The 22,181-nt window shown below is 42.8% G+C and overlaps 1 protein-coding gene across 2 annotated transcripts in view; it reads right to left on the bottom strand.

Moving 5' to 3' along the window:
* The window catches only part of Upk1b (uroplakin 1B), a 28,041-nt gene extending 8,176 nt beyond the window's left edge, over window positions 1-19,865 (bottom strand). Inside the window, exons 1-6 of one of the 2 annotated variants that reach the window (XM_063225016.1) lie at window positions 19,646-19,865; window positions 10,797-10,905; window positions 9,540-9,740; window positions 7,117-7,191; window positions 6,298-6,420; window positions 532-711 (exon numbers count right to left, since the gene is read on the bottom strand). In XM_063225016.1, coding sequence (XP_063081086.1) covers window positions 532-711; window positions 6,298-6,420; window positions 7,117-7,191; window positions 9,540-9,740; window positions 10,797-10,865 — 648 coding nt within the window. In that variant the 5' untranslated portion in view covers window positions 10,866-10,905; window positions 19,646-19,865. The remainder of the gene's footprint in view (window positions 1-531; window positions 712-6,297; window positions 6,421-7,116; window positions 7,192-9,539; window positions 9,741-10,796; window positions 10,906-19,645) is intronic. The other variant, XM_003469214.4, reaches the window with a different exon arrangement.
* Between the last annotated feature and the right edge of the window lie 2,316 nt (window positions 19,866-22,181).

Genomic DNA, 22,181 nt, shown 5'->3' with positions numbered 1-22,181 from the left:
GACTGTCCCGTGTTACCACTGGATAAGCAATGTTGATTTTACGTATAGTTACTACCTTTACCCTCAACAATCGCCTGTCCTTTGGAACTGGCAAGACACTTAAAAAAAAAAATAGTTGGGGCTGGGGATTTAGCTCAGCAACATAAGTGCCTGCCTTGCAAGCAGGCAGTCGTGAGTTTGATCCCGGTACAGGTAAAAAAAAAAAAATAACATACCTCCCAATTTATAGTTTGCAAAGCTAAAGCAAATGTTAATTTATTGTAAATATCCTTGGAATATCAATTCTAGTGTCTTAATTTAAAGTGTTGTACTTTGCTATATTATGTCCTGCTGATTTTATTAAAAATGTAAATTTGTCCATATTAGCTCTAGGTTAGTATTCACAGTAACAGGGAGGAAAAGAATTAGCACAAGATTTAGGAAGAAAGGTGCAGAGCTCCTTACTTGCAGGTTATTAGTTACAGTGGACTGTTATTTTCCTCCTGCAGGTAGAGGACCCTCTGGCAGATCTTGGGAGTGGAGAGAACTCACCTGATTGTGGTAATAACCAGGCACACCCAGCTTGCAAGCCTCCAGGTTCATCGGTTCTTTAAGGTTGTTCATCACACAGCACTGCCGAGGCCAGGGGTAGTCTGCGTCGTTATTCTCTGCCCGGAAGGCAGATGTGTATTTCTGCCAGTCAGATGGTCCGTTTACACCACAGCAATGGTCCTGTCGGTGGATAAGAGGTACGAAATTCTCTTTCATGGTCCTTCCTAGCACCATCAATGTAGCAACTCAGGTTTTATAAAGGAAGAAGATACGGAAAGTATATCATATCTGATGTTTAAAAAATTCCCCAAACTGGAGCTGGATATATCGATAACTTACATTTTAGAGTTTGCAAAATATATAATTTATTGCTTTATTAGCCATTAATGAATTTGGTAGCTTTTTCATGTTATTTCAATTCTCGCAACCTCATTTTCCTTAACTGTAATGTGGGGTACAGTTCCTACTTCACAGAGTTTGTGTGAGTGAGATAATATACTTAATGTTTTGGGTCTTGTATTAGTCAGCTTTCCCATCACTGGGAAAAATACCTGGCACCAGCAAATTAAAGAAGAGGTTATTTTGATTCCTGGCTTTCAGCAGATGCAGTCCAAGGGTAACCACCCAAGGCAAGAGGCTCCAAGGCAAGAGGTCATGGCAGGGGAAAGCTTTGCTTTGTACCCCGTGACAGCCAAGAGGCAGAGAGAGGAAGGGGACGGAACAAGAGCACATGTTCCTGGGTTGTGCCATTGTGACTCATTCCAATCAGCATTCAGGTATGAATTCATCTAGGAATTCATGAGGGCAGCACCCTGCAATCCAATTGTCCTGCAAACACCACACCTTTGAACACACAAGACTTAGGTGTGTGTGTGTATGTGTGTGTGTGTGTGTGTGTGTGTGTGTGTCTGTGTGAATACTCAAGATCTAAAACTGTAACACGTACAATGCCAGTTCATAGTAAACGCTTAATAAATGTTAAGCATTGTTAATACTAATTATCTTTTGCAGTACTGTGAATTGAGCCCACCCTTTTTTATTTTGAAATAGGTTCTTGCTAAGTCACTAAGTCAGCCAGGTAAGGTTCAAACTTTGAAGCTACCTGTATCAGCCTCCTGTAGCACTGGGATTACAAACTTGGCTCGCTATGCCCAGCTTAATACTAACATTTTGATAAAATAATATAAGAAGTATATATATCATAATATTATATATGAGCAAATTTAAAAACAAAATATTAAACATTTCAGTGGTGATAAAATTATGAGTATTTTTGTTTTATTTTTCTATATTTTAAACATTTTTCTGGAGTAATTGTCACATAACCAAGATCCTTAACTCTGGATAGAATTGAAGACAGACGATAAAACAATTCATTGTTATCACAAAGTCTGCTCAAATGTTTCAAAGGAGGAAATTAAAACTAAATATACCTCTCAAGTTTTAGAAAAAAAAAATGTATCCAAGCAAATTTAATGATAAAAATATCTTTAAATGGTGCCCACTTTTGTTATTGAATAGTAGGAAATACCTAACCAGGGGAATAAATCTCCCTCCCCTCTCCTCTCCTCTTTTCCCTTTCTCTCCCCTCCTCCTCCCATCCCTCCTCCTCCTCTTCCCTCTTTTCCTCTTTGTCTCATCCAGGGCCTCAGCTATGCTAAGCAAGTGTTTTTTTCATTAAACCATATCACCAGCCCTCATTCTGTATATTACCTAGTGCATTCTGGGAGAAAATGTTTATGTTTGAGCCAGGTTTATCTCAAACTAATACTGAAATTGGTTCAGAAAATAGTAAAGGGTTCAGAACTGAGATCTGTAGTAATCTAACATTCAAAGTTTGGAAGAGGGTACAAAACCCAGCCAAGGAGGACGGAATTGATGGTGTCACAAATGCTGATGGGATAGCAAATAAGATAAGGACAGAAACTTGACCACTGTGTTTGACAGGATGAGCTAAATGGTAACTGTGCTAAGGATCACTTTAGGAGAGTGCTGGGATAAAAAGCCAGTTGCAGTTGGATGGAAGGAAATCAGTGGTGTGAACACTTAAACAGCAAGTATAGGTGTCTCTTTTGAGATTTTCGATGAAATAGAACACAATAGTGAGTGAGTGTTGGAAAGAGTTTTTGGAACAAGTGTAGAATTTTAAACTGTTGTTCCCCGCTGATGTGAGAGAGGAATGAATGAGGTAGGTCACAGCTTGTTGGATCAAAGGAGAGAGATTGCAGAGCAGAAGCCAAGGATTTGTATAAGGGACTGTGTATTTGTCACAATAAGTGAGAAGGCAAAGTATGAGAGTATAGACAAATACAGATGCACAGATTTGGTAGTAGAGAGATTAGATGGTTCTTGTCTGACTACGACTACTTCCAAGTAAAAAATGAGTTGAATCACTTTCTGAGCCTGAGAGGGAGGAGGGCTTTTGAAGATGTGAAAGAGGGGCAGATCCACGAAAGAGTGACAAGTGAGTTTTCTGGAAAAATGTCCTCAGAGATATACAGTACGCATTTAAACTTTATGGTCTTAAATTTAAATTTAAATCAGCATGGTTGTGTGACTTTTCCCAGTATCATTTAGCTATTAGGTTGCATGTGTGTGAGGAGTGGATCAAAAGTTGTTAGTAAAGGGGTTGGGGATTTAGCTCAGCGGCATAAGTGCCTGCCTTGCAAGCAGGCAGTCATGAGTTCGATCCCCGGTACCGATAAAAAGGAAAAAGACAGAAAAAAAAAAGTTGTTAGTAAAGACTGATGCACAGAGACTGGTGAGAGAGTAAAGGAAGAGGAAAGGAGAGAAAGAAGGAGCAGTGAAGAGGGTGATAGAAAGTGAAAAAGTGGAAGCTGTAATGGTGTGTTAATCCTGATTGATTAACTTCGTTGGATTAAGACGTGCCTAGTAGATTAGTAAAGTGTACTCCGGGTTGTGTGAGATGGATTTTGGAGATGTGGCTTTGGGAAGTACGCCTGTCCCTCACCCCTTCCTCTCTGGCTCTGGTCTCCTGCTCTGCCTTGGCTGCCTTGAACTAAGCAGCTTTGCCCCATCATGCCCTTCTGTTATGATTTATGCCCGGAAGCCTGCAAAGCATATACTGCATCTCCTGGAACCATGAGCTAAATTAAACTTTTCCTCCTGTAGGTTTCAGGTGTTAGGTGTCATGTTTCAGTGATGGAAAAGCAAACTAAAACAGAAAATTCATACTGACAGTAAAGTCAGTGTTGTGATTATACCCGGCTATGTGGTTTAGAAGCTTTCAAAACTGGTTTGTGGGAGGAATTTGGATAGGTTTGGGGATGTGGGCAAGAAAAGCCATAGATGGAATGCCATAAAAAGTCTTTCCAGTTGTAGCTCAGAAGACCAAAATGTTGGTACGAATGTGGATAGTAAAAGCCAGGCTCAGGAGATTTTAACTGGGAACAAATATTCCATTGGCATTTGGACCAGAGGCCATGCACGTTACAATCTGGCAGAAAATTTGTCTGTTTTGCCCATGTTTTGAGACATTCTAGGAGTATGAGATTAAGAACAGTGAATTAATCTGGTGGAAATTTCAAGACAGCTCAGTATTCATGGAGTGGTATGGTATCCTGGCTGCTATAGCCAGATTTATAGTGAAAATTGGGGGCTAAAAGTAGAGCAGACAATTTTGAAAAAATAATTTTTGGCCCAGAAAGAATCATGTGTAAAATTGGGATGGAAAGATATTAGCATTTCATTAAAAAGAAACCAATTACTTTGCACAGGAACAAGGGGAAAGATGCCTTAAAGGTATCTCTGGATTCAGTAAAGACCACCCATTTCAGACTCAAGGGTACAAAAGTATTAACATTTCACTGCAGAAGACAATTCCTAGAACTACTGCTAGAGGATGATCTTCTAGGGTACTGATACTCTGTGATTAATTTCATTGTGTTCAGCCATCCAGACACTCAGAAGCCACCACAGCCATGTTTCATAGGGGCCTGGTTACTGCTTCTTCTGACAACAGACCTTAGTATTATCCCTGTGACGATGGACTGGCATATAAAATGCAAGAGTTGTGGAGTCAGAAAATTCCATTCAGATTTCAAAGGAAAGACTTGGGAGACTGAAAAGGAGCCCTTGAGAGGGAAGTGTGTGAAGCTGTGGAAACGAAACCAGAGCTGCAGCATCCCCAGGAAACTGGAGATGCCATGAACCATCTACCAAGGAAAGCTGCAGCGTGAGAGTAGAACCATCCCTGGAGAGAACAATATGGGCTGTAACCAGCAAGGCAATCAGGATAGGGATACTCAGGCCCCCCAGAAATCATCTTACATTGGGTCCCCTGGATGTTGGACACTTGGAACTGCCCTGCTGAGTTTAGTTCTTATTTCAGTCTGCTTATTTTCTGTCTATCATTCTTCCTTTTTGGGGTAGGAATTTTACCCTGTGCCATTGTATCTTGGTATTATGTTACCTGATTTTGATTTTCATATTGGTTCATAGCTAAGAGTTTGCTTTGAGATTTAGAAGAGACTTGGACTTTTAAAAAAATACTGGAATTACTGGCTTTGGGGAAGGGGTTATTGTATTTCCAGTGGTATGTAGGAAAGTTGTGTTATGTTAGGTAGATTATGAACTTGCTGTTATCTTTATTTGGTGATTATTTGGTTTTAAAGATGATGTATTTGCATGTGAAGCTAACAGTGGTTGAACTGGGGCCCTTAATCTTGGTTTATGAGCAGAGGAGACGATTTGGAAAGGAGTATGTCAAGGAATTGAGAGGCCAAGTGTTTCTAAGTCACTTCTGTGGATGCTGAAGCCTCATCCTAGGTGGAATGATGGGCATGTCAGAGTGGACTGTGAGTAAGATATTGAAGTTCCTAATGAAGATAGAAGACTGACGGGGGGGAGGGTAATTGATGGAAAAATCATAATAAGAAGGGATAATGGGTGACACAAATTGCTGGCATGAAGTGCAGGTGTTTGAAAGAGGAAGAAAGGAATGGGGGAAATACAGTAGTGTGGTTGCCATGTGGAACCAGAGGGCACCTAGCTACTTCCCTCATCCCATGGTGCATGAGCCATGGCAAGAAAATAGCAAGGTGAGACAGTCAGTGTCACTAACTCAGCCAATATCCTAGCAAAGGCAAAGAGTAGAGAGTCTAGGCTATAAGAGGGATTTGCTCATGACAGACTGAGAAATTGGCATGGCATCCGAGGGGCCAGTGAGCAGTTGGGGATTACTAGAGGATACCAATTTATATATCTAGGGTTACAAGGGGGTAATGTTCAGGAAGATCTAGATGTCTGATGGCATTTAAGGTAAGCTTGGATATGATATGGTTGCCACTTAGGAAAAGTTGGGTGATTAAATCAAATTGTATCTGCTGAACCTTAGCAGAACTAGCTCGTAAGAGATGTGAAAAGATCCAAAAAAGATAAGACAGGCAGTGATTGCTATTTGAGTTCACTGTGGGGGCAGATAAACCATTTTTAACTTAGTATAAATTTGACTTGAGTTCTCAAAGGCTGAATGTATGACCAATCTCAGTTTTTTGACAATGCCAGTATTGCTATAAAGGTAAGCCAAACAACATCATTGCTTGAAATAAAATAAAGATTTAAGGGTCCTTCTGAGTCATGCCTACAACATCCCCCAGTATCCTTTAGCGAATAAGAAGCATATATGACCTTGCCTGTACCAAGTTTCTGAAGGAAATCCTCTGGGAGGCATTGACTTCACTCCCAGCTACCCCTCAGTTGCCAGTTTCATGTGACCTGGTCTCTCCCTGGGACCAAAGGCCTTACCTGCAGCATGAGCCTGTTCCAGGTTCTGGTGACACCATTGTTTTTCCATTGATCGTCATTGGTTGGAGGGCTGTTGTTTTGATATCTCACCAGCATCTGCTTCAGGAAGAGGTTGGGTGTGAACTACACGGGGGGCAGGGAACACAGGAGGGAGAGTGAGCACATTAACACCCCAGAAAAAGAAAATATTTTTTTCTCATTGTATTGCTAAGAACATTGAATATTTTCACAGAGCAAAATGATACTCGTAGGCACCAAGTACCATACAGTTGACTGAGGCTGCTTTTCAGCTTGGCCAAAAGGCCAAAGTGATGGCCATCTTCAAATATATCACTTCAAAGTAAAGATATTGTGGGGTGGCAGGGACTAGGGCAGTAATAGCAAGTCTTTTAGAGCTTTCAGTGATACAGACGCTGTTGTAGTGGGGGAGGTAGAGAAAGGAGAAAAGAGATACTGAGCTGACAGTGGGTACTGGGTAAGGAAAATGTGGACCATCCCCCTGGAGGGCCAGGGCCACGCGGGGTGATGATGAGTGTAGAGGTCACCGACATGGCCCTGGGATTAGGCTGCCTGCCTTCAGAGCTCTTGTTCTTACAGTTACCAGCTGTGTACGTTTGGCCAAGTTACTTCAAATTTCTGTCCCATTTTTTTCATTTATGACAAGCGGTACTGCTTATTTCTTAAGCTTATGAGTATTAACTACAATTATATATGTATTATTAATGTGCATATTAGCGTGTATGGTACACAGTGTGGGCTTACTACACATCAGTTATTATATCATCATTTTTGCTTTGTGCATTTTGGGAGCATACTCACAAAGTCTCTGTGTGTTGCTGCTGTGATACAAGATGCCACTTCAAAGCCGTATACTATAAACATCAGAATGAAATACTTGTAAAGAAACAAATGAGAAAAAAATTGTTACATTTACCTCCAAAGAAAGATTTCCCCATATAATTATGTAAATACAACCATCCAGACAGTCCTGTAATCATTCTGCAAACCGCCTTTGATCAGCTTCTTAGAATGGAGCTTGGTGCTAGGAGCTGGGTGTAAGGCTTGGTCCTAGTCAGCTTAGTTCTCTGCTTTTCTTTAAGAGAACGAATGGCCATGGAATACACAGATCTTTCATCTGGTATCCTGAATTTCTATTTTAACTGTGGAAATCTACAAGAGATTGAACCGATGCATGAGCATGTGTGTGTGTACATGTATACACATGTGTGCATGTTTAGTGGCATGCCAGAGAGTTTTAGAGTCAAAGATGTAGAGCCTTATAAACCCCCCTAATTGGGAGATACTTTCTTTACCATTTACTGAATGTTTAGAATCACAGAATTCAGAAAAAGATCAAGCTGGCCTTGTGTCACCATATAATAAATAACACACCAGTGGGTGCCATCAGTGGACACCCAGTGTCCTGTACTAGCACTCAGTCGCATCAGCGAGGAGCTTGCAGCCTCTGGCATGCAGCAACTCATGGCCTCCTCTTCTCACACACCTGCTCCAGTGACATGGGCTTTGGTGGGCAAGACAAGTGTGTGGTGTGCAGGGGCGGCGTACATGTTGCATGTGCACATAGGTCTCCATCCCACACCTGCCCCTGTTTCTAGCTGGAAAATATCTGACTAGTAAATGGCCTCTGATTCTGGGTGGTGACTGTTGGCAAGAGATATGCTTGTTGTCCTCCTGTCCTCCTTGGGAAGGGACTCTGTGGCCACAATCAGTGAGGGAGAACAGGAAATTCTGTCCCCCTCTTTCGCCATGTGAAACTCTCCAGGCAGAACTTTCCTCTATTGTCACTGCCTGGCCAGGACAACGCTCTGGCTGTAGGCTCAGGAGATCTCCACAAAGCTTGCAGTAAGTTTTTCCTGCATTGGCTGTTGCCTTGTTCCTTGTCAAGAACTTTGCAGGCTTTGCTTACAGAGCTTCAAAACACTCCGTGGTGCTTCGGAAGCCATCGAGGCCCAGGGCGCAGGTGTTTCTCCTCCAGATGCTGGGAGAGGGCATTACCCACCACCAGCTCGATTCTCCAGGTTGTGTCAGGCACACCCAGGACTGACCTGAAGCAATGTTGAGATGCAGGGAAGGCTGTCTGTAAGGACATCTGCCTCTCATCTCTGTTCCCTGCATGCCTTCCCCACCCTCCTGAAGTGGGTACATTTGCCCTAGAATTAATTACATAAGCAAACAGACAATGCAAATGTTCTGCATTCCCCAGGTTCAAAGACAATAGTTAGATCAAGGGAAAAGTAAACCAACAAACCCTTTAAGTTACTGGACTTGTTCTGTAAAAGTGGTTGTCAGGTCCTGCAGGGTTTGGATAGGAGAGTTATTTCAGGGGCAGAGAGGAGTGGTGTGTGTGTCCCATCGCAATGTGAGAAATGCTGCACTGGGGAACAGGGCAGGAAGTGGAGGGGCAGACCCAATATAAAGGTTTCTCAGTGAGCTGTCTCCCCAGTTGCTTCCCTGTGTCTGTGAGGCTGGACCAGAGTTAGAGCCCATGGCAGGCGATATGTGAAGGGAAGGGGCACTCCCAGTGGTGCCTGTCTAGTTCCTGTAAGGCAGAGTAAATGACATGTGAGAAGGGGAGACCACTGCACAAAAACCACCAGTCTCAAACTCAGACATCTTCCAAAGACCTGGTGCTTGCTTCGAAAAGTTCATGCCTGCTTTATATTTTATATCCTAATATATTAATGCTGATTAATGGTAAAATGATACTTTTCTATTTTACTGTGTATTCCTGGCTGGCCTTAAACTCACTATGGAGCCCAGAGTGGTTTCAAATTCATGGACATCCTCCTCCTGCTTCAGCCTCCTGAGTACTATGGTTACAGATAATATACCACCATGCTTAACTAAATTAATACCTTAAACTACTTGTTAGCAAGGACAAAATCCAATAAATAAGTTCTCCCTATGTCTTTTCTTTAGCTTGTGTAACATCAGCTGGAGAAGCACAGATCTGGAAAATTCTCAACAAAGTCCTCTCTGGGCATCTCCCCTTTGGGTTTACTGTTTGAGAATTTTCTGGACTTGCAATAGTGGAGGACATCCCTGCCTCCACATGACAATCTATCTTACTAAAGAGAGTCTCGCCCTTCCTCTTCCTGCATCTGGGTCTCTCTGCTTACATCTACTGTCCCGAAAGCTAAAGTACTGTGCTCAGTGAGGAAGAAGTAATACATCAAAACTGGCTCAGGGAAGAGACAGCCACAGAGTGCAGACAGCCTTACCGCCAGGAGAAGTTTCCTGCTGGATTTCATGATCCCAACGATGGCTAGGACAGATAGGCAGAAGAGGCAGATGCCCACAAACATGCCAATCCAGGCAGCCCCAAAGATGTCATCATTGTTGGTGGCTTCAAGCAGGGGATAGAGACTATGCTGGTCGGACACAAAGAAGATGCACTCAGCAGTCAGGGCAATGCCACACATCTGGAGCAAGTCAAGAACAGGTGGTGTCAGGCTGGTGGCCGGGAGCACAGCATTGGGAAAGGAGATGGTTGGTGATGAGGGGCTGAGAGAGATGGTCTCCCTCCCCAGCACAGGCTGCTGGCAGCCCACAAGCTTCTCATTCCCAGGAAATGAGGCAGTTATTTTCATTCTGTAAACTTCCTCCACACACCTTCTTCTTTGGAGGCTTTTTACATGTCTGTCTGTCTTGCTATTTGGGAAAAGATCTAGGCAATTTCAGACTACCCATAAATTTTGGGGAGCACGACCTACTCAGATGGTGACTTCTTGCGTGAGGATCTCTCTCCCTCCCAATCCTACCTCTACTTTTTCTCACTCTCATTTCTGGATTATAATATTTGGAGTGGGTCTGGTCACATTTATCAGTGAGAGCTGGATGCTTGGGGAAATTATCTCCCCAGTGCCCCTGAATGAGGAATCTTGGCCCTGAAGGGTGGTGACTTATCCAGAGCCATGCAGAGAGTTAGGCAGAACTGGGCAAAGGCTGGCTCTCATTATTCTCAAATAAGTGCTTTCTCTCCTTCTCTGTGTGCGTTACAGCTGGGCCTCTGAGCCAGTCTCACGCCCTGGGTGTGGCCTCTGAATGTGAGAACAAGAAGATGTAGACATCTGCCCTGTCAACCTGAATAACACAGGCCTCAAATCAAACCAAGGTAAATCATAAAGAAGCCCTACAATGTGTGTGTGTGTGTGTGTGTGTGTGTGTGTGTGTGTGTGTAGCAGGCGTGTGTGAGCACTGACCATATGGACATGACTCCTTTTAGATGCTTATGTTTTAAAATTGGAAGGGAAATTTCTAATATTTTCAACTGGTCTTCTGACATATTACACAGTTATATATGATTATTTATATAGTTAAATCATAGAGAACATATTTACTCCACATCTCTTGAAGTGAAGGAAACACACCGGGAACTAGAAGCTGTATTATACTTGCCTTGAAACTCTCATTTTTGATTAATTCTGAATCATGCTAACAGAAAAAGCAGAATTTTCTGAAAAATTCTTATTACTTACACCAACAATCACATGTCCAAAAATCAGCAGGCCTTGGAAGCAGCGAACAGTGGAATCATCTTTGGCCATCTTCAGGATTTCTCAGAGCCTGAAGGCACAATTCAGGAGACTACACTTTAATAGGAAAAATACTGCTATAATTTCCCTAATATGACTAAACTATGTCACTGTGTATTACCTTTTTTTGTCCTAAAGCATCCAAATCAAAGTCATTTAATCTTTTAGTAATGAAGGAAATTGGAATTGGACTAGTGAGCTCAGTAATCACAGTAACTTTATAAAGAAGAAAAAGAAATGAAAGCCTTCCAGAGTGACCACTGCCTCTCAGTTCTTTGAGGCATGGTGCATATCGGATGCTTATATCTAAGATGTGGACCAAAGCTCTGCAAGGTCCACAAGGGCATAAAGAACAGAGCTGAGGTACCAATGGCAAATGTGGCTGATGGGCAGAAAGGTCCCGGATATAGACCCTGGCCAAGGCAAACTGAAACCCTAAGGTTAAGCTTACAGGATTAGTGCTTGCCAACTCTGAGAACAGAGAATGGATCAATATATTTTCTTTGCTTAGAAGACTCTGTCATACCAAAGTCAGAAACATGGCCTTTCTTTACCCATTTCTCCAGGTTCCTGCCTCCTGGGCCCATTGACACCACACCAATGTATGCACATTTCCCCGAATCTGGAGTTGCAGCCATCTCTTCTAGGAAACCTGTTTCAGAGTATCCTAAACCTGGAGTTCTCCCTCTTGCTCCCAGGGCTGGGATTCTTTTAAGTAAAAGATGCCACACGAAGTTAATGGCAAGGCCAGAATTTCACAGCTGCTTCTTGGCCACTTGTATTTGAGATTAGGTTGATTTTTTGTGAATCTCCCCAGAGCCACAGATATCAACAGATGTCAGATTCCTGCAGCTCTAGTCCAGTCTAGGCTTCCTGCGGTGTGGGTTATAGTGGCTGTGGTCTAACAGGGAGCGTTCTGGACATGGCATCAGCATGCCAGTGCTCAAGTCCTAGTCTTGCCTTGTCTTTACTGTGTTTCTCTGGGGTGACTGTGGGCCTGAGGAGTTGTGCTACTATAAATATGAGTCATTTGTAAGAAAATAGATGCACTGTGGCACCATAATGTGAAGTGAAATAAATCAAACACACAAGCTTCCATATCACTAATTTCTCTTACATGAGAAGCCCAAAGTATAAATAAAGAGCAAAACACAGAATGGACAATAGGAATCAGGGAGATAGATGCTTTGCAAAGAGGAAAGAGATCTAGAGGGGAGGGGAGGGGAAGGGAAGGGAAGATGTGTTACGGTGTGCATGCCCAACTCCCCATGATGAATGTACGCATTCTCTACTGTAAACATTCATTAATGAAAAATTTTATTTAAAAAAATGAGATGTCTACTTCCTCATTTATGAAGTAGGTAGAATGCAATCTGTCTGATGGGATTGTTGTGATCACCAACTGAGATACGGAACACAGACGTGGTTGGCAAACAGTCAGATTGTGTACAAACACAAGAAGTTACTAGTAATAGCTAAGGGGTATTTAGGAAGGTCACGATGTTGGTTCTGTTCCATGCACCAGAGACCTGTGGGGCATAGGATCGAGGTCCTCATGGTGACAGGTCTATGACCAAGCTGTTTCTCCCATCCACTTTCTCTCTGTCCCCTGCCCAGGGACTGTGCTGTCCAGGGACCAGAAGGCCTTTCACAGAGTGACCCATTTGTACTTCTTATTTTCCGTAGTTGAATTAATGGGGAAAACTTTTTCTCAGGGAAAAGAGAAAGCGCTTCCTAGTTGTGCTGAGGTGTGGCCAGAGACAGGTACCGGGCAGCTCTGCCCTGTAGGAGGGCCCTCTGCAGCATTCCAACCTGCATTCTTCAGCAATGAGCTCCTGCCATGGGATTCATCTCTCTGGCTTTGGTCTCAGCTCTAGACTTTGAGGGGATGCAGAGATGATATCTGACGCTTTCCTTTGTGCTGGGGCTGTTTCTTCTGACGTAGAAATGACTCAGAGATCTCTGTTCTGTTCCTCTTTTGCACTGTTTTTTTCTTGGTATCAGTCTACGAAGGTCTTGCATTTTATTGCAAGGAGCTCCAAAACAGACAGCACTGGGAGCCTATTATGTTTTTCTAGGTCCAAAGTGTCTGACATGTAGTAAGCCCTCAGTTGTTTTGCTAAGTAATAAATAAACAAACATTTATTTGAATGGGTGGATGGATGGATGGATAGATAGATGAATGGATGATTAAATGGGTGGATGAACACACAGTGTAGTGAATCGCCTAGAGTGTATTGTAGAACAGGCCAGAGTGTATGGTAAAACAGAAAGAACATGGGCTTGGACAGACCTAAGTTTCGTGACCACAGCAAGTTGTTAGATCTTGTTAAGTCTCATCTCTAACTGAGAATGGTAATATCTACCTTCAAGAGGTATTATGAAAATTGAATCTATGTAAAGTTCTAATGTTAATTTTTAAAATCCTTGCCTCAGTTTCTTTCTCTTCTCCTACTCTTTTTCCTCCTCTGCCTCCTCTTTTTCTTGGCTTTTGGTTTTCTGAGACAAGGTCTTACCGTAGAGTTCCGGTTGGCCTTGAACACACTATGTAGCACGGGCTCCTGCCTCAGCCTCCCACCGCAGGTCAGGGTTACGCAGTCCCCCTCCCTTAGCCCCTGTGAGTGCTTGGGTTATGGGTGTGTACCACCATGCCCATTTTATTTTTGCTAAGGTTTTTGAAGCAGACTGACAAGAGTTAATACATCAGGGAATGTTGAAATCATGTAAATCAGGGGTTTATTTTTTAAAAAGAAATATGATTTCAATGTGGAACTTTGATATTAAAAGCATATCAAAATGGTGCTTCTTTGTCTGGAACAAGAGTTAGGGTCTGGAGTCATGGAGCGCCACCTCCTCCTTAGCTCACTGGTTTGTAGATATTGAGCCACAGAATGGTTGGAAACTAGTGTTTTAGAACCAGTGGGGAAAAGATAGGTAAGTCGTGAAACTTGGAAGGTAGTTACTTGGGGAGTTAGCAGGTACTCAGAGTGAAGTTGGAAAGCCTTGGTTACAAGGTGACCGCTGATGTGATACAGTCTCTTTGTCAGAGGGATCTGGGTTTAGTAGAAAACACCTAGAAAATGATCCTGCCAAGGAGACACGTGAACTTGGTTCCCTTAGCCACAAGCTGGAGGGCTGTGACAAGGAAAGGTAGCCTGATTTCTATAAAGGATCTCTCTGTGCTTCTCTCTGGGTGGATGGAATGTCCCCATTGTTCTCTAGGGCCTATCGGTGGCCGCCTGAGGAGGAAGTACAAGGGCACCTCAGTTCACGAACTTCATTTTTTCCACGTCTTGGGTCACAAAGCTTGGCCGGGACGTGGTGCCCAGTTTGTATGTGCTTATTTATTGGTGAACTGTCAGTCTCTGCATTGCTGGTAAGTTACTGTTTTAGATATAGTTAACACTTGTATCAGTAGGATTCCTTCCACCGTGGAGAGGGACTCCTCCAGTCAGCTGAAGGCCTTAGGAGCAAGCACGGTGTTTCCTGAGTCAGCAGCAGTTCTGCTCCAGGACTGCAACATGGAAACCTTGTCTGAGGCTTCTGCATATTTCAGCCTTTTTTCACTAGTAGCTGTTTATGGTACATAATGCCCACATTCATCCTGGGAGATTTGTGCATGCACATAACATATGTTAATTTTTTTTTGGTCTGTTTCCCCTCTCTCCATTCTTCAAGTCTCAGTTTTAAGACTGCAACATCAAGGGCTGGGGATTTAGCTCAGCGGCAAAAGCACCTGCCTTGCAAGCAGGCAGTTGTGAGTTCAATCCCCGGTACTGATTTAAAAAAAAAAAAAACTGCAACGAGCTTTCAGGCTACTGACATGCTACACAGATTGGACACACCAGTCTCCAAAACCACATGAGCCAATTCCTTAAGATAAATCAATCCCCTGCCCATATATACATACATATGAGCAGTATGCATTGTATGTGTGTATGTCTATAGTAACCCTAATACACCCTCCTGAGTTAGACTGGTTTATATTTTTCATAGAAGCAAAACTGACCACTTTTTGATGTCTCCTGAGACTATTTTATTCCTTTCTTCTATTTCTCATAGCCAGGCACTAACTTCTGATTCAAACAAATCCAATAATTTGTGTTCCTTTTCCTCACAGGGTTTTGCAAGTGAGCTTTTAAAAGTACAGGTTCTCAAACGGTCCTACATAGCGCAGAAGTTCAGTCTATGGGAGGCAATGTGTTTCAAGGGCAAAACTGAATAATTCCAGGCATTTCCTAATTTGAAGGGAAACTCCTGATCCAAATTTGCGATTTTAAGCATCTTTATCTCGTACTTTTTTCTTAAATTTGAGTTCTGTGTATCCTGGAATCTGGTTTATAGTATAAATATATAATGATCTACTTCACTGTTTTAAGTTTAGCATATTAATATTTTGTGGTGTTCCAGAAACAAGACTTTTTTTTTTGAGACAGGTTTTCACTGTGCTCTGACTGGCCTTGAATTCATTATCTGGCCCAGCATGGCCACAAACTCATGGGGGCTTCTCCTGCCTCAGCCTCCCGAATGCTAGGATTACAAACCTGTGGGCTCTCACACTCAGCAAATGAGACTCTGAATTGTCAGCCACTTAATCAGCCTTGAGATCTACTGTCCTGGTTTTATTTTACTCCTCTGCTTAAAGACCTTCACTGCCTCTTGTGACTAAGTTCAGGGCAGAATTCTAAATAGCCCCTCTCACCTGCAGCTCAGCCCTGGCTCCTCCTCCTTTCCTGGTGCCAGATGACACCGCCTGCCCACCCACTCCACGGGCTGTGTCTCTTCACAGCCACACTCGCCCTGTCATAACCTTTCCATTTGGATATGAGAATTGCACGGCTTGGCTTTTTATTCCTTGGAGACACACCAACGCCTCCCTTTCCTTGTTTTTACAGGATTAGGTCAGACCCAAGCATTTCATTCTTCTAGTCAGTGAAAGTGAGACTGGCCAACTTGAGGGGTGAAAATACAAAGGCCTGAGGGGTATTGGGAGGTACAGGCTGGGTCTGGGGAAGGAGGGGGGTCCTTGGTGTGCAGGCTGACCTCCCTGGGAGCCCTTCTCCGCCTGCTGTCTGCTGAGCTCTGCCGGCTTCTGAAGCCCAACCAAAAACTCTCTTCCTTCCCAGCTGCCCTTGTCCAGAATTAACTTTTCTTCCTTATGCATCCGCCCCCCACGCCCATTTCAAGTAAGTGTTTCTTCAGGGAGCAAACCCCCGTCCTATGTGAGGATATGCTGTGTGGCTTCTCTCCGCTGCTGTTATCTTCTGCCCCAGTTACCTAGCCCGGTACTTTATTACCTTTCTTCTTTACCCAAATTCCTTTAAAGTCATTCTAAACCAACAAAGGAACAGACTGTTACACATTTAAAAAGCCACCTTCACTAAAAAATCATATTTTTAAAATTTTATTAATATATGGTAAAGAAGTGTATCTACAAAGCAAAGTGATAAACTTTAAGATTGTCATATCCAGGAATCAATGAGCACATTGTGGTAGTTTTTGTCTTACTAGGAAGGTATAGCATTAGGGAGGAATTAAGGTGTCATTTACCCTGGAGTCATTCCTGACCATGTGTCCCTCTATGGCACCAGAGGACATCAGCTCTGACTACAGAGGAGAGGAGAGGGGAAAAGAGGAAAGGAGGGGAGGCGGAGAAGAAGAGAGGGAGGAGAAGATGAGAGGAGAGGAGGGGAGGAGAGGAGGAGAGGAGAGGAAAGGTTCTGTAGTCTGCTCCCTCCTCTAATTACCGTCCACGTCTGTGGGTAGAGAGCTACTCTTCCTGATGTGATTCATTCTCTTTCTAGCCTTTTTTTTTTCTTTTAGCTCACAGTACTAGGGGTTGTTTCAAATGCAAGGGCTTCTGAAATTGTTTTTTGCTATTTTTTTAAAGGCTATATATATTTTTTTAACTTATCAGTACCAGGGATCAAACTCACAACCACCTGCTTGCAAGGCAGGTGCTTATGCCGCTGAGCTAAATCCCCAGCCTATTTTTTTGCTATTGTTATGCAGGGTTATCTTTACCTGGCAGTCTGGAAAGGGGACAAATGAGAAGAACTTAAAAAGGGAAACCTGGCTGTGACTGTACACTTCAGGAGTCATATTACTGCACATCGAAATGGGCAGTTCATTTTAAATGTTTTCCATGTGAGCCCCACCTTGTGGAAAAATCTTCCAGTGAGCTGGCACATCATGATGCCCTTAGATTGCTCAACATCTTGGGAGTTTCTTTGCTTTGACAAGTGCAGATTTTTTTTAAGGCTAGAGAGATTTACTTCTTTTTTTCCTTGTGAGTTCATTCAGTTTGTTTTCTTATAAACATTACTCATGTCCAGAATGCTGATGTTTCCAGACACATTGATTAGGTCTCAAAACAACTGCTTACTAAACAAACCACTTCTCAAAGCAGAAGAAAAAGCAGCATGACTCCCCCACCAAGCATGAGATCACCTCTTCAAATTCATTACTTCTCGTCCTTACCCAAGTTTTGTTTATCTTTTTGCACTTAGAGGCCATACCCACACCTCAAACTCCACTCATGCTAAAGAAATCTAATGAACAACAGCAAAACGATAAATGGGAGAGATGAGAAACATATTATGCTGTTTCTTTAGCTCTGAGCCTCAAGCTGAAGATAAGGGCAGACAGTCGCATGATTTAGGGTATAAAGAAAGGTGCGGAGATTTTAGATCAGACAACTGACGTCAGTTTGAGTTTAGGGTGAGATGAGCCCCTGTGACACTCACAGGTCACGGGCCACATCAATTTTATTTATTTGTTACCCTGCATGGACCAAGACAGTAACTAGTAGCTACATGAATTATTTAAAGTCTAATTAATTCAATTCAGTAAAGGCCAAACTCCAATTCTTGAGTTGTTCTAGCCACATTTCAGGCACCCCCAGCCACATGCAATAGTGAAGGCTGTTATCTAGAACATTTCCAGTGTCCGGGGCATTCTACAACACAGTGCTGCCCCAGGCTCCTGGCACTCTCTGTGATAATCCCAGGCACCTACCATCTTAAAATCATAGACTAAATATGCGATGGCCCAGGTGCGGGTGCACAGCCCTGCGCAGGAATATGATGGGGACTCTGTGGGGCAGGTTAGATCAGAAAAGCAGTGATGCCCAGCAAGTTTATAAGTAGCCAGTGTGGTCATCAGACCCAGATTCCAGAGCAGGGTACAGCTGTCTAGAGCTCTTTGGAATTTGTTGTGCTTCTCCGCCATCAAGAAAGAGAAACGTGAATCGTTCGTATGGAAACAGATGCACCTTGAGACCATAATGTTAAGTGAAATAAATCAGACACACAGCTTAAATATTGCATGGTTTTTCTTGTATAAGAAGCCCAAAAAGTAAAAATAAGAGGCAAAATAGAGATAATAGGAAACAGGGCGATAGGTGGTTTTCAAAATGGGAAGGGAATCAAGAGACAGAGAGGAGGGGAACAAGGGAAACAGAGGGGATGAAAAAATTGAGATGTGCTGTATATATGGACCGAGTCCCCTGTAAAGAATGTGATCATTATGCCCTACAAACAGGTACTAATAAAAAATACAAACACGCAAAGCATGTGAGCAGAACAGACAGAAAAGAAATTCTGACATTCTATTTTTTTTGTGACTAAACAGTATCTAAGTTCCGCTCTGTATTTAAGTTTGTGAGTTTTCCTAGATAGTTTAAAATAAAAAGAGGAATTGATACTACGCTATCACAGCAGAAAGCAAAACAGTCTATTGTAAACAAAAAGTAAGATGGAAAATTATCTCCTCACTGGAGGTTAATCAAGAGAAAAAAGCATTTTCTCACAAGGTTTGAAGATTACAGAATTAGTTACAGATAACTGAAATATATATTTAAAAACTAAGTAATTTCTTTCTTGTTGTGCTTTTTACCTCTACTCAGGCAAGCGGTGGTCAGTAAACATCATAAGCAGTTTGTAAAAGACATTAGAATTAACACAAACTCTTAAATACCTTACAAATCTTTAAAGCCAGCTAGCAGTAAGGTTTTAGGCTTACAAACATAAATAAAAATATAAATAACTCTAGCATGATTAGAAACTTCATATTTTGTGTAAAAATGTTCAAACAAAAATAGGTTTAGGACCTGTGGATCCTATGAATCAACTAATTGGTGAAGAGTAAAAATAAATCATGCAAGAAAAAACATTGTGTAAATCAAGCTAATTTGTTATCTTATTTCCACTGGCAAATTTATTATGCAGAGCCCTGTGGAGAAGAACCATCAATGAACTGCTCTATAAATCAATCCCATTATAACTTGACAAGACTAAATGATTTCTGACAAGATCTGGAAGCTTTCTGTCTCCCAGGCTAAAGGACACGTGATTAAGAAAGAACATGACCATTTTCTTACATTTTCTGTTGCTTTTCTGACTCTACACCTAGGAAGCCAGGGCTCTATCAGGGTGTCTGTCCATCTGCTATTTAATGAAAGATATAGGGGCTTCCCCAGGGTTCTTAGGTGTTTCCTGGTCTTTCTGGGGAGACAATTTTAAGGTTAGCATCAGGAGATCTGATAAACAGTCCCAGAAGTTTAATCTCAGTTGTGAGGACAGGACAATGACATCAAATATTTTAAGAAAACAATTTGTATGGGTCAGAGTAAAAGTGAACAGAGCAATTGCAACACCCCAGATTATAAAAAGTAAGAGATTCTGTTAACATCTTTCCCTTTGCCTCTCAGCCCGCTAGCTTTGCTCCCGGGAAAGCAAGCCAACCTTAACGTGTCTGGCCAGCCTCCGTGTGCACAAAATCAGTCTACTCACAGAGCGGTCTCAGCTTCCTCCTCTTCCTTCTGGTGCAGCACCAGTCCTCTCTGCAACCCTCAACAGCCCAAGGTGCTTTTCTACCCTGCAGCTACTCCCTGAGCCTCGCGTCCAGGGGCCAGTGGTCTGTGATTGGGAGGAAGCATCTCACATGGGCTGAGCCAGTGCTGCCTGAACCTGCCTTGCTGAGCAGTTAGGTGCAGGAAGCCCTGTGAGCAGACTGCTGTGGAGCCAGAGATTCTGACCTTTGCATGTGGCTTCCCAGGGCTTGAGTCATCATTTCTTTGGATTCCTCCTAAATCTGGGCTTTACCACTAGAATACAATCTCAGGGTTCTGTTTTTATTTGATTTGCTTTGTTAGTGTGATTTGATCGCTGCTTCTGCCTTTGCATATGAAAAGGCCTGATCTTACTTCTAAAGATGCTGGTGTCTGTCTGTTTGCCTGGGATCTCGCCCAGCTTTAGTTTCTGTGACTTGCATACCTGCTGCAGCAGGGGAGGCTAAAGGTTGATAGCCTAGGGATAGTAACCTCCTCTTAGGGTTGATACATTGTGCCAGTTTGAGGTTAGAAATTTTATCTGAAACTCAGCAGGCAGCCAAGATTCTTACTTTGTAAATATCCTCATCCTGTGGAAGTGGAGGGCACAGAGACTTTGTGAGTGCTGCACCCTCTCTGGAGGGGAACGGGGTGGCTGGTATACAATGTAAGGAAGGAGAAGAGGCATTTTTCCCCCCTTTTTGTGCTGGCTGCTGCCTTGAAGTGTTGCCCCAGAGCCATGTCACCCTGCCTTGGAGTCCGCTGATTGTGGATTGAAGCCTCCACAAACAGTGAGCTAAATAAAACTTTCCTTTCTTCATTTTGGGTGTGAGGTATTTTGTCCCAGCAAGGAGAGAAAAGTAACCAAGATACCGCCCTAGTAATGTTCATGCTTTGAGTGGTCCAAAGACTAATAAAGAGCCAGAGATACAGAAACAAACAGGGAGAAATCAGGCAAAGAGGGGCTCAAGTGATTACCTGGTGATGTCTAGTTCCTCTCTTCCTTTCTCTGCCTTTCCTCTTCTCTGCCTTCTGGAGCCACCACTTGTCATATTTAACACCAAGGATACTACTTCTAATAGTAGACAACATGTCATTGCACATTGCTCTGTGGCTCCTTTACCTGATGTTAAAAATGGGTTAGGACAGCAGTATTGAAATTTATTGGGTGCTTTAATCAGTGCACTTGGAGTTCCTCAGGGTCAGAATCTTTTCTGTCACAAAGTACGTTCTTCAAGAGCAGATGCTGAGCCAGGATTTAGTGCAGTGTCTTTATTAGGTGGTGCGCTGAGATGGAATTCTGTGGGAAGGAGGAATCCAAGCTGCTGTATAAGTGGAATAGCCTCAGATTCCCCCCACCTGCCCCAGAGCTTATGGAGGAAGATGGCCAGGCAGAGTTCTCCATTGGGTCCCTCCATGATCAGTCCTTGCGTGCAGGTCATTCTGGGAAGGTGGCTTCTTGAGCTAAGAAAACTTCTAAAGGTGATGGATTCCTGGAGGCTGTCAGTACTCCCAACAGTAGGTGGCAAGTGCTCCCTGGAAGAGTGTCTGCTCTGGATATCTCTGAGGCCATCACCTCACTTCATTCTTCTTCAGGAATGAAGCTCTCCAGGATCTGGTTAGTTAAATTTTGATAACTCACAGATAATATGATATCTGACTAGGCTAAAGACATTGGTTTACACACTCCTCCCAAGTGTTCAATTGCGTCTTCGGAGCAAGTAACCACTGGCACACTGAGCTTCCCACGCGAACCCTTCCCCTCAAATGTGCCTTCCTGTGGGGAAGGGAGGCTGTCACAGTGCCAAGTGTGACAAAGTCGTGGGAGCCCCTAATCTAGCAGTTTCTGGATTGGATTAGGAATGTGGGCCATTAAATGCCTCTTGCTCTCGATGGTCACCATTTTTGGAAGAAGAATTCTCAAGCTATTATGTTGTCTTAAGATTCTGAGTAAAGTCCTAATTACTTAAAGTCATGTGTACTCTTCATGGTAGTGCTGTGAGAAATAGTCTGTTACTTGCCTCACCTTACAGAGGAAGGCACTGAAGATCTATGATGCTCACGGCCTGTGGCTACAGAGCTGCAGAGATCGCCACTTCCACTGGCCTGGCCTCACGGCCTGCACTCTTATTGTTTGAGCATAGTTGATGATTGCTAACTCTTAACATAGTATTATATTAAATGATCAATGTGATTATTTTTCTCTGTTAACTGTTTAATTAAATTAGTAGAAAGTAGAATATTATTCCAGGGACACATAGTAATCTTTCTTCTGCAAAATTTGCTCCACAATAAGAAAGCCAGAGAAGTCAGGCTCTCTAAAAAGCAGAATTACTGATCAGAGCTTGACTGCATTAAAATGATGCAGCTGAACCTGGAAACACTGTTTGAGGTGCCCTCATGCCCTTGTCTAGAGCCTCTGAAAATCATTTTTCCCAGTTGGCCTTGATTTTCTTTGCAAACTTTCCTGAAATGTATAAATTTAGTGTTTTAGAATT

Source organism: Cavia porcellus, unplaced genomic scaffold (genome assembly GCF_034190915.1).
Source record: "Cavia porcellus strain 051 isolate PalLab524CR breed Dunkin Hartley unplaced genomic scaffold, mCavPor4.1 scaffold_15, whole genome shotgun sequence".
Lineage (NCBI taxonomy): Eukaryota > Metazoa > Chordata > Mammalia > Rodentia > Caviidae > Cavia > Cavia porcellus.
The sequence above is the reverse complement of the archived record's forward strand: the minus strand, read 5'-3'. Positions and strand labels throughout refer to the sequence as shown.